Genomic DNA, 12840 nt, shown 5'->3' with positions numbered 1-12840 from the left:
AACAACAAAAAAGTTGTCCTGACATTTTTATCTTTGGTAAGGTTTTTTACCTTTTAAGCAAGGTTAAGGCCTAGGGGACAAAAACTCTGCCAAAAAACCTCAAGTACTATAAGAAGTGGTCAGGAGATAGCATACCTCTCTTCAGAACAATTAGGCCTAAGGTTAAAATGTGCTGGCATGGCTGAAAGGTTCTTTTAAACTCAAGATCTTGTCCTCAAACAGTTATTAAAGTTCTCAGGGTATATTTCAAAAGAGCAGGGTATTAACCTAACTCTCTGGTCTAATTCCAAGTCTAGTAATTATATGCTGCCTGTTAAAATTCCCCTTGCAGTTGTAATTTAATAAGGTGGCGTTCAGTTCTCGTCAAACAGCTCAGAGCAATGCAACCAGCTACAATGCTTATCCCATAAAGTGTAATGTTTCAGATATGATTAAGTGATCATTTAAAATTTTTCAGGGAATCAGGCCATACATTCATTAAAATATTTTTCTACTTGTAAAAAATAAACTATATACTTTTTAAGTGGCCAAAAATTCCTATACCTTGAAATGTCACAGTAAATTTTTGTTTATGTTCTTTATAAGACAGTTCTATTTGTAGCTATTATAATACTAACATGACAAGAAAACTCTTCAAGTATATCATTTTCAAGTTTTACAAAGCAGAGAAAATGCAAAAACCCCTCACAGACTCAAAGCAGAAGCTATTTATACTTTCCTTCTCAAGGTACTGGTGGGAGAGTCACTGTGTTTCCCCATTTCTCCAATCTGCAAATACCAGAACTTAGCAGAACTACAGTAAAACATTAGGAAGATGAACAAGTGGCAAAAATGAAACTAAACAGGAGTGTACAGCTACAAAATTTCAACATTTATATGGCGCCATATTAAAAGGCATTCTGGAACGGTGATCTTTTGCAGAGAGTAAGGGTAGAGGAACTGGAAACAGTAGCACAGAAATAGAATTACTCCCCAAGATTGTACAGACTATTGATATGAGGTCCTAAAATATATCTTACAGATGCATATATAAGCAGAATCCTAGGTAGAATCATTATCCTTGATGAGAGCCTTAAAAAACAAACAAACAAAAACAAAACAGTAAGTGTTTCTGGCATTTCAATGTGTCTTAAAGAATACTCTAAAATTAGTTCCATCATTTAAGTACACCCAACCACAGGTTCTATAAGTCAACATATTACTAAAAAGTCAAAAGAAAAAAAAGTTTCTATTAACTGTAAGTGTTTCTATTAACTGTAAGTGTTTTTCTCATCTGTATATTCTGTTTATAAAAATCTGTCATTTTTCAGAGTACTGACATTATCACTCAAGGAAAAAACTTATAAAGAAATATACTAAGACAATACCCTATAACCCTTAAAAGTCCAGAATCATTCTAGGCAAACAAAACAACACTACAATTAACGACAACAACAACAACAAAAATCAATTTAAAAACCAAGAGCTGAAAACACTACCATTTACCACTGCAACAAAAAGAATAAAATATCTAGGAATAAACCTACCTAAGGAGACAAAAGACCTGTATGCAGAAAATTATAAGACACGGATGAAAGAAATTAAAGATGATACAAACAGATAGAGAGATATCCCATGCTCTTGGATTGGAAGAATCAACATTGTGAAAATGAATCTACTACCCAAAGCAATCTACAGATTCAGTGCAATCCCTATCAAACTACCACTGGAATTTTTCACAGAACTAGAAAAAAAATTTCACAATTTGTACAGAAACACAAAAGACCCCGAATAGCCAAAGCAATCTTGAGAAAGAAAAACGGAGCTGGAGGAATCAGGCTCCCTGACTTCAGACTACACTACAAAGCTACAGTCATCAAGACAGTATGGTACTGGCACAAAAACAGAAATATAGATCAATGGAACAGGATAGAAAGCCGGGAGATAAACCCAAGCACATATGGTCACCTTATCTTTGATAAAGGAGGCCAGAATATACAATGGAGAAAAGACAGCCTCTTCAATAAGTGGTGTTGGGAAAACTGGACAGCTGTATGTAAAAGAATGAAATTAGAACACTCCCTAACACCATACACAAAAATAAACTCAAAATGGATTAAAGACCTAAATGTAAGGGCAGACCCTATCAAACTCTTAGAGGAAAACACAGGCAGAACACTCTGTGACATAAATCACAGCAAGATCCTTTTTGACCCACCTCCTAGAGAAATGGAAATAAAAACAAAAATAAACAAATGGGACCTAATGAAACTTAAAAGCTTTTGCACAGCAAGGGAAACCATAAACAAGATGAAAAGACAACCCTCAGAATGGGAGAAAATATTTGCAAATGAAGCAACTGACAGAGGATTAATCTCCAAAATTTACAAGCAGCTCATGCATCTCAATATTAAAAAAACAAACAACCCAATCCAAGAATGGGCAGAAGACCTAAATAGACATTTCTCCAAAGAAGATATACAGATTGCCAACAAACACATGAAAGAAAGCTCAACATCATTAATCATTAGAGAAATGCAAATCAAAACTATAATGAGATATCATCTCACACCAGTCAGAATGGCCATCATAAAAAAATCTACAAACAATATTATGCTGGAGAGGGTGTGGAGAAAAGGGAACCCTGTTGCACTGTTGATGGGAATGTAAATTGACACAACCACTATGGAGAACAGTATGGACGTTCCTTAAAAAACTAAAAATAGAATTACCATATGACCCAGCAATCCCACTACTGGGCATATACCCTGAGAAAACCATAATTCAAAAAGAGTCATGTACCACAATGTTCACTGCAGCTCTATTTACAATAGCCAGGACATGGAAGCAACCTAAGTGTCCATCGACAGATAAATGGATAAAGAAGATGTGGCACATACATACAATGGAATATTACTCAGCCATAAAAAGAAACGAAATTGAGTTATTTGTAGTGAGGTGGATGAACCTAGAGTCTGTCATACGGAGTGAAGTCAGAAAGAGAAAAACAAATACCGTATGCTAACACATATATATGGAATCTAAAAAACAAATAAAAAATGGTCATGAAGAACCTAGGGGCAAGACGGGAATAAAGACGCAGACCTACTAGAGAATGGACTTGAGGATACGGGGAGGGGGAAGGGTAAACTGGGACGAAGTGAGAGAGTGGCATGGACATATATACACTACCAAATGTAAAACAGATAACTAGTGGGAAGCAGCTGCAGAGCACAGGTAGATCAGCTCGGTGCTTTGTGACCACCTAGAGGGTGGGATAGGGAGGGTGGGAGGGAGACACAAGAGGGAAGAGATATGGGGATATGTATATATGTATAACTGATTCATTTTGTTATAAAGCAGAAACTAACATACCATTGTAAAGCAATTATACTCCAATAAAGATGTTAAAGAAAAATTAATTAATTAATTAATTAAATAAAATTTAAAAAACCAAGAGCCAAGAAAACTACCCTTTTTCGTGAGGTTGGAAAACAGTGTAAATATTTCATCAACTTCATTAGATGACATCAGGCCTAACTATAAAAAGCAAACAAAAGAAGCTTTTATTTTTGATTAGTGTCTATAATGGAGAAAGCACAGCCAAATTAAATGATTTTCTTCAAAAAAGCAAAATGTAGTAAAAAATGCTTAGATATACTATTTAACAATTCTCACTAGGGTCTAAGCCAGCACCCAGAAATCAAACACTTTCATATTTCTGTAGCAAAAAGTATGAATACTTGAAAATAGTCCTCGTTTTAATTTAGATCTAGATCTACCATCAAGTAAGTTAATATTAGGTCAAGTTTTGTTGTCAATTTCTGTTTTTAGAACTTTGCGGATTTTGGATAAAAGACTGTGGACCTAAACTGAAAAAGAGAAATAAATCAGGCACAAGTTCTTTTTTTTTTCTTTTTTTAATTGGCCGCACCACATGGCATACAAAATCTTAGTTCCCCAGCCAGGGATAGAACCTGTGCCCCCTGCAGTGGAAGTGCAGCATCCTAATCACTGGATTGCCAGGGAAGTCCCAGGCAAAAGTTCTTAACTAACTTTATTCTTAGCTTAGAAAATAGTAGGTTACATAAATATTGTCTGCTAACCCTTGAAGTTTACAAACTTCAAGATAGCAGTAGAAGTATTTTAAATTGTTTCTACAAGTTACTTATACTATACTACGGAAGCTTAATTCATACATCCAATGAAAATCAAAGATTTTATTAACTTTATGATATGAAGTAAAATATATAAAATGCATTCATATTCAAAAGGATAAATTTCTTCCTTTATAGTACTTTCTAGTTAAAAAAAACTATTTCTGGGGCTTCCCTGGTGGCACAGTGGTTGAAAGTCCGCCTGCCGATGCAGGGGACATGGGTTCGTGCCCCAGTCCGGGAGGATCCCACGTGCCGCGGAGCGGCTGGGTCCGTGAGCCATGGCCACTGAGCCTGCGCGTCCGGAGCCTGTGCTCCGTAATGGGAGAGGCCACAACAGTGAGAGGCCCGGGTACCGCAAAAACAAACAAACAAACAAAAACAACTATTTCTTTAAATTAATAAAATCTTGAAATTGAACTGTAATGGAGCATGGCAAGGGTTCCCACTAGCTTAAAAGGATAGGTGAAAGTGACTCTGAGGTAATGAAAAGTTAGCAGTTGGACAAAGAAATTCTCCATTTCTCTGTTCTTTCTGTTGTCCTACAGTTTGGAAAAAAAGGAATCTATGTAAGAGGAATCAGAATGCTTATTATAAGAAAAGTTATATGTTCTCTTGAAAATAGTAAATTACAGTGAAGAACACAGAGCCTGGAGTTAGTCAGTAAGTAGATAATCAAATTCCAGCTCCACCTTTTACTAGCTTTGTGACCTTAGGAAGTTAGTAAGTGCTCTTATGCCTCAGTTTCATCTACAAATGCAGAAAATAATAGAATGTACCACATAAAGTTGTTAATGAAAATGCTAAACAAAAATAAGTAAAAAATAAACAGTGACAGGAACAGCAACAGGAAGAATAAACAGGTGATATTAGTAAATACTGGCAAAGTTAATGCAATATTACCAATCAAAATTTTCTGTGGTTTTAATCACTTTTTAAACCCAGACTGGCTTAGAAATTTTTTAAAATACAATACAATGTTTACCTTGCATTTTATTAACTGAAATACCATGAACTGAAATAATTAGTAGCTCTATCTTTTTATAATAATGAATAACCATTACCTGAACTTATAATTTCTGTAAACTCCTGAAATCCCTCAAAGAGAGTTTCTGTGAAAAACTAACCAGTTTACATGTATGGTTACCACTCAGTAAATAAGAAGATTTGATAAGTCAAAATATCTAATTCCCTGACCATGTCAGACAGCCCATCCACCACATATCATGTAACTAGAAATAAACCACTTTGCTCACTAAACCATCTCACAAAGCACAGCACGAAACCTTACCTATCTTCATCTTTGTCATACAGTTGGTAATAATCTCCACAGCCATTCCAAAACGTGTTATCCACAACTTCTTGCCTTCCTGTGGCTCCATTTTCTGGTGTTATTTGGTTATCTTCTGTTTCCCTCTGTGTAACTCTTGCGAAAGGCAGATCCAAGAACATACAATCATGTTCTCCATCATAGTCATCACATTTTATTAAGAGGTCATCTGAGCCATTTTCCTCAACTTCCAAAGCCTCTCTCCACCTCTGAACACTTCTTTGTTTAGCCTCATGCCTATTAAAACCTGTTTCTTGGTCCACCTGGCTTGAACTTATCAGTTTCCTAACTTTGGGCCTCACTACCTGTTCAGGAGAACTTCCCTGGTTTTTGCCCCTATCACTGGTATTTTGCTCACTGCAAATATGCCTGGGAGCACAGGCTGAATCTTCAACTGAATTTTCTCTCTGTCTCTCCTGGCTAGTATTATTTTGTTGTTTCTTTCTAACCACTTCATCCTCAGAAGAGGACCTCTGAAATTCCTGATTGTTCTGATTGACAAACTCAGTATCACCAGTTGAACTTTTCACTAAAGGTGCTGAATCTACCTCTTCAAACTCATCTCTTAATTCACAGTTAAAAGAGGGAACTGTTGGTGAAAGACCAGTGTATGCCTCTACCTCTCCATTTTCCAACTCAAACACTGTATTGCCCAATGCTTCCTGATATCTACCACCTTCCACAACGTCTGCAGAGAGCTGATGACGGTCATTATCCTCTCCGTGTCTGCCATCTGGATCATAAGAGTCAGTATGAACCAATGTAATTCCATTTTGGACACTTGAAGCATTACAAACTCCTGAAGTATATTCTCCCTCAGAATGATTGTGAAGATCTGTACTGCTTCCTAAGGTCTCCCTGCCTTCCTTGCTATGATGTACTGCAGCAAAGGATGGACTGCTCTCAACGGTTTGATTCAATGCTGTATCACAAATGGGAATTTCTGCTTCCGTTTTTTCAAATAAAGGATAATTGGGTAAAGAAGAATGAACTTGATCCAATGGACAGGAACCTTCATAGGGAACAAAAGAAAACATATTTAGAGGGATTAATTTAGATAATGTTTTATTTAATAATGACTCTTTAACTAGAAATCATACCAATTATTACTTATTTGAGAATATGAGTGAATTTCTCTGACAGGTGCTTCTAGGCTCCCTAACTTAACTGGGAGGGCAGACTGGTTACCCTATGAGTTCATTTATGCCACTGTGCAGCCTCTTAATATCCTCTCCCTCAGATGTCTTCTGTAGGTTTTTCACCTAAATCCTAATACCTAAAACATTCTGTAAAAGACATTTAAAAGAGAGGCTAATGAGAGACTAACAATGAGAGGCATAAGTGAAGTCACAGGGTAACCAATCTGCCTTCCCAGTTGTTGGACTGTGCAATTCAGACTTAAATTACTTTATTACATGTAGATTTTTTAAAAGGTGGTTATAATAGATATAAGAACAGGCTATATATAGATCTAACAGAAATGAGACTCTACTGTGTTTTATGTCAGTGTAGAAGATTATATCTCAGTCCCTAGATACATAATATTAGATTTCTATCCCCAAAATGAATTGTTAAAATATATCTAGAATGAGTTAACTTTAACTATGTTACAGCTATCAGTGAAAAACAACAAAAGAGTCAATATGTTGATTCTCTTTGTCATAGTTTGTCAGAATTCTGAGACAAGAGTAAAATCCTATCTACTCTACAAATTACTTTAAACATGAGTATCTTTTACCACCACTAATGTAATAACAAAAAATGAAGATGCTAAGACCTGTTGGAACAAAAATTTATAAATAACTGAAGGGAAGTCTTGTCATATCACAAAAAGGCTGCTTTAACAGAATGACCTTAGCTAATAATTCAGATTCTTGTATATAAATGACAGTAAAAAAAAATAACCTAGAATTATCAAGTTTGCTCAGGACAAGAGGAAAATGACATTCCAGTCCAAAAATGTGTAGTTATAGTACATGGATACCTGCAAAATACTTTTTCAAACTAATGAATAATTAGGAAATTTTAATTAAATAACTATATATTACTTGACATTTATATTTTATACGATTCTAAAAGAATCAACTTAACCAAGTTAAATTATTGAGATACAAATAAAACAACAAAAAGCTATTTAAATGTAATATGCAGGGAAAAATATACTCAGTTCACATTAAAAATTTTTTTGGATTGAAAGATGAAGATTTCCTCTGGCTGAAGGATGTGACAACATGTAATCACTGCCATGACAATGTAGTTATAGTTTAATGATTGGGCACATTCTATCTTTTTCTATGTTTAAATGTATACACTATTAAGTTAATAGAAAATTTTGAAATGAATTTCTTGATAGGAAATGTATAGCATTTATACTCAGAGACACACATAAAACCCACTCACTATTTCAAATATTACAAGATCAATTTTTACATGGTTATTAATAGCTTTTAAATAATCCCATGTTGCATACCTGAGGAATTTTCTTTTGGAACATCATCTAGTTCCAACACTTCATAGTCATCACCAGCCCTACCTAAGCTTCTTTCATGTCTGGTCATACACGGTTTGAAACTGACATATGCATGTCTTCTGCCATATCGCCTGCCTGTGATTGTCTGATATCCTCCTGCTGGTTTGGGCCAGGCCGCCTTGCTGGATTCTTGATCCATTGCTGAAAAACAGAGTTAAAAATAAAAGAGGCACAGCAATGACTCTTATTCTGACATTTGGGGTGATGTTTCAACATATATTGCCAAATCATATGCTACTGAACATCAAATGCCCCTTACTAGTAATATAAAACATACTCGAAAAGAAAACATGAAATACTACATTATGAGAGTTACGTGACCCCCTTATCCCCCAAAATATCTTTTAAAGTTTGGTTCCTTTAAGGTATTTCAGATTTTTATAAGGTTACTTACCCCAAATTTTTTCCACTTGCCGAATTACTATACTGTAAAAGCTCCTTAAGGATTGGAGAATGATTCTCCAAGTTATCAAAGTACCTTATGTATAAGTGCTCAATACATATTTGTTGAGTGAATTATTCACACATACATGATACGATGGTTTCAATTACATTAAAAGTGAATAAATTCCAGTCAAAGGTAACAAGTAATTTCTTTAAATGGTATCTGTACTATTATAAAGAACTAACGGGACCACAATAAAATATATCCCAGGGCTTCCCTGGTGGTGCAGTGGTTGAGAGTCTGCCTGCCAATGCAGGGGACGTGGGTTCGAGCCCTGGTCTGGGAAGATCCCACATGCCGTGGAGCAGCTGGCCCCGTGAGCCACAATTACTGAGCCTGCACGTCTGGAGCCTGTGCTCCGCAACAAGAGAGGCCGCGATAATAAGAGGCCCGCGCACCGTGATGAGGAGTGGCCCCCACTTGCCGCAACTGGAGAAGGCCCTCGCACAGAGACGAAGACCCAACACAGCCATAAATAAATAAATAAAATTAAAAAAAATATATATATATATATATATATCCCAAAGATCAGGGTCAGGTAAAATTCTCCAAAAGAAAATAGTGGTGAGCCAAGTCAAACTTTTCAAAACTACCAATGGTATACATATGGTATGTATGAAAAGAAAAAGCCATCAACATTTGAACAATTCGAATACTAAGTTCTGATGCCTGAGGGATATATAGTAGCAACAGTAGCATCTTTTACTGAGTAGGACGTTATCTCATATATACATATAGCAAAAGTTTGCTTAGTCAATTGAGTTTTACATATATTATGCAGGAACTAAACAAAATATTTTCTCACAGTTTACGGAATAGTCAATAAATGAAAAAGTTACACATTTTTGTTTTATTGCATTAGAATAAGAAATATAATTGCTTTTAAGCACAAAAACAAACCTGTATTTATAACATTATAATATATGATACCAAGTGTTACATTGTTACTTCATCCCCTCACAAACCTGACTGTATTTTATTTTAAAGAATAAAAAACTAGGGTTAAAATGAATTATTTAAGAAACTTGTCCAATAACCCAATATTTTGACTCCAGACCAGTACCCTTAACAACACCTCCAAAAGAATAGTCTCCAAAGTGAAAAGCACAATAGATGCCAAGGGGGTATGGAAAGAAAATATGAGTCTCTATTTATACTCATTTTTGTATCAAAAATTAGAAATTAAGCTTTATAAATATTCAACACATGGATTGAAACTAGCCTTAAGTAAGACCATGATCACACATCACGTATGGTACTTAAGGAATCTGGAAGGAAAAATATGAAGTTCTCAATGTAGAGGAACTGACAGAGACACCTTGCTTACCTGCTGGCTCTTTTTCAGTATACTGTGACATATATGGCAGTTTTTGTGTGCCCAAATCAGTGGAATTATGGATGTGATTTAGTTTTTACTCACACAATAGATAAGCTGCAGGAGATTCCTACAAAGAAACCATGGATTAAACAAAATATTAATAATACAGGCACAAAACAAAAATAGCAAAACTAATACTACTTCTCCTAGTGAAGTTCTTAGCTAGCCCATAATAACAGAGAAAAACACAATTGGATCTGTCAAGTCAATCAAAAAACCTCAAAACTATGAACATGGCTATTTGAAAGAGATTTAGACCTCCTCTTGAAAAACCTTGCCTTAAGTATATATCATCCTTAAGATTGACAATGATAATAACACACAAATAATTTATAAGTAAATAAGCAAATATACTGGGAGAAGTGTTGATTGGGGTATGTGACCAAACTGCTTGGGGGTCTACTACACACTATCTGCTTCTCCATCAAGCACTAAAGTTCCTTTAGCCCTGGCATTGTTAAAAGAAGTTAACCCTAAGAATACAAACTTCATTTTAAAAATGTATAGTGGTACATTTTAAAAATGTATAGTGGCTTATGACAATTAATAATTAATGTGTATAAAAATGATACACTTGTTCTTTACAATAAGTCAGTTGACGATTCAGATATTTTAATCCCAAAGAAAAACCCATTCTAAATTAGAAGAACTAAAATTTACCGTGCAAAGTATAAAATGACTTCATCTGTTTTGAAATTAATCCATTTATTTACTATTTTAAAAGTTGCAACCTGTGCTTTTTTTAAAGTTTGTCAAGAGCTTAGCTTTTTAATTAAATACTTTAATTACTTAAACACAAGCTATTGCTAAACTGCCTACCACCAACTTAAAGTTGTTACAAGATGATAGTTCTGAAAATTAGTTTAACTGTATATGTTATCTATCTAGCCATGTATAGCTATAAATTAACATACATAAAAGTACACACATTCTCCCATATAAATTATAAATTCAGCAAAAGGTTGTACAGTAATGTTCTAATATAGCTAAATCAAGTCAGATGGTTAACAATAGCTAAAGGGTAAGAGAATGTCAAGAAAATAATTCTACCATACTGGCAAAAACACAAGCTCTGATTAATATTGTTTTAATAGTAAGAAAAATAATCCACAATTAACTTGAATCTTCACAGATTCACAGTATAATACATGGCAGACTCAAAGGTTGGCCATGGATTTAAGTTCATGAGTATTTTACCCAAAGTCTTTTCTTTGAAATAAGGCAATATTCCAGGCACTATTTTCAGTGCTGAGGATATAACAATGAACAAAATAGACAAATATTCCTGCCCTCCTAAAACTGCAGTATGGGGTATAGACATTAAACAAATAAGTAAAAAATAAAGATATGTTAGACAATAAATACTATGGAGCAAAATAGAGCAGAGAATAAAGAGCTGCTAGGGGTGTGCAGTTTAAAGTAGTGTGGTTAGGGAAGGCCTCACTGAGAAGGGATCATTTGAGCAAACACCTGTGAGGAGAGAGCCACGTGTAAACCTAGGGAAAGAACATTCTCAGCAGAATAAAAAGAAGATCCTGAAGTAAGAATTTCCAGAATTTACCTTAGCAAGAAGTCTGGGATGGAATGAGGAAGAGAGAAAGTAACAGATGAGGTTAGAAAGTTAATTAGGGAGAAGGGAGTAAGGTGGAACAGACTACATAGGTCTTTACAGGATAATAGAAGAAATGTAGGTTTTATTTTGAGTGAGAGGGAAAACCACCAAACAGTTCTGAGAAGAGAACTTCTGTTTTAAAAGGAACACTCTGGCTACTGTGTTTAGATGAAGGGGAACAAGGTCAAAGGCAGGGAGACTGGCTAGAAAGCTATGGAAATACTGACAAGAGATCACAGTGGTTTGGACCAGAGTAAAAACAGGTGGTGAGAAATGGTCAGATTCTGGCTATACTGTGAAAGTAGAGCCAACAAAGTTTTCTGATATAGGTTATGAAAGAAGGTAAGGATTTGAGGTTGACTCTAAGTTTTATAGCCTGGGCAACTAGAAAAACAGAGTTGCCATTAACTGACAGGAAAATTTGTGGAAGACATAGGTTTGGAGAAAGTATCTTGAGTTTAGTTCTGGATGTGTTAAATTTGAGATATCTATTAGATATTCAAGTAGAAATGTTAAATAGGATGCTGGAGTTCACTGGACAATTCTGAACTGCCAGTATAATTTGGGAGTTATCAGGATATAGACAATATTCAAAAGGGCTTGAACTTGGAAGAGATGTCTAAGTAGGCTTGGAGAAGGAAAGAAGTTCACGGGCTGAACCCTGAGATGATCCGAAATTAAGAGGCCAGGGAAAAAGAAGTATCAGGAAAACCGACCAATGAGAGGGGCTTTTGAGAGAAAAGAAAAAATCCAGGAGTGTGGATGTCAAATGAAGACAGTGCTTTAGACCAAAGAATTGATCCACTGTGCCAATGCTGCTAAAAGGTAAAGTACGACAAGGATCTATAATTGACCACTAGACTTAGCAACATGGAAGATTACTGGAGTTCTTGACACGGGGCACCTTTGGTAGAACAGTGGGTATAAATGCCTGATCAGAATGTGCTGTTAAGAGAGAGTGCTGTTAAGAGTACAAAATCATGAAAATCGCTCTGTTTCTTAATCATACTTTTCTTCAACATGAATCCACTTCCTTCTAAAAGATTCTTTTTGGAGCCCTCCAACATCCTGATATAAATTTAGTCTACTTGTTTTCAAGATCCAACTACTTCTGTGCTAACTTTTGATGGTACTTCTGAGTTAGGTCCCCTAATTTGAAACCCATGTTTTCCTTTCTTTTGTTTGTTTTGGGAAGGGGTGTGCATTTGTTTGTTTTGTCTTTACTAGAAGATCTTCAAGTAATTATTTCAGGAATTTTATGTAAGGAGGCAAACACTGAGTCTTTGCATGTCAAAATGTTTTCATCTTTCCCTTACACTTTGGATATAGGTCAAAACAAAATCATTTTTTACAAACTCTAAAAGGCAATGTTTTCTAAGCATCCCATGTTGCTGTTAAGAAACTGTTCT

General features: G+C 35.3%; 1 protein-coding gene across 1 annotated transcript in view; it reads right to left on the bottom strand.

Moving 5' to 3' along the window:
• Window positions 1-12840, bottom strand: part of PJA2 (praja ring finger ubiquitin ligase 2) — an 80655-nt gene that overhangs the window by 45914 nt on the left and 21901 nt on the right. The window contains exons 2-4 of the mRNA XM_082622812.1: window positions 9769-9886; window positions 7937-8137; window positions 5428-6478 (exon numbers count right to left, since the gene is read on the bottom strand). Coding sequence (XP_082478938.1) covers window positions 5428-6478; window positions 7937-8137; window positions 9769-9799 — 1283 coding nt within the window. The 5' untranslated portion in view covers window positions 9800-9886. The remainder of the gene's footprint in view (window positions 1-5427; window positions 6479-7936; window positions 8138-9768; window positions 9887-12840) is intronic.

Source organism: Mesoplodon mirus (assembly GCF_964341445.2).
Source record: "Mesoplodon mirus genome assembly, chromosome: 5".
NCBI lineage: Eukaryota > Metazoa > Chordata > Mammalia > Artiodactyla > Ziphiidae > Mesoplodon > Mesoplodon mirus.
Note: the sequence above shows the minus strand (reverse complement) of the source record. Positions and strands in the feature narration are given on the sequence as shown.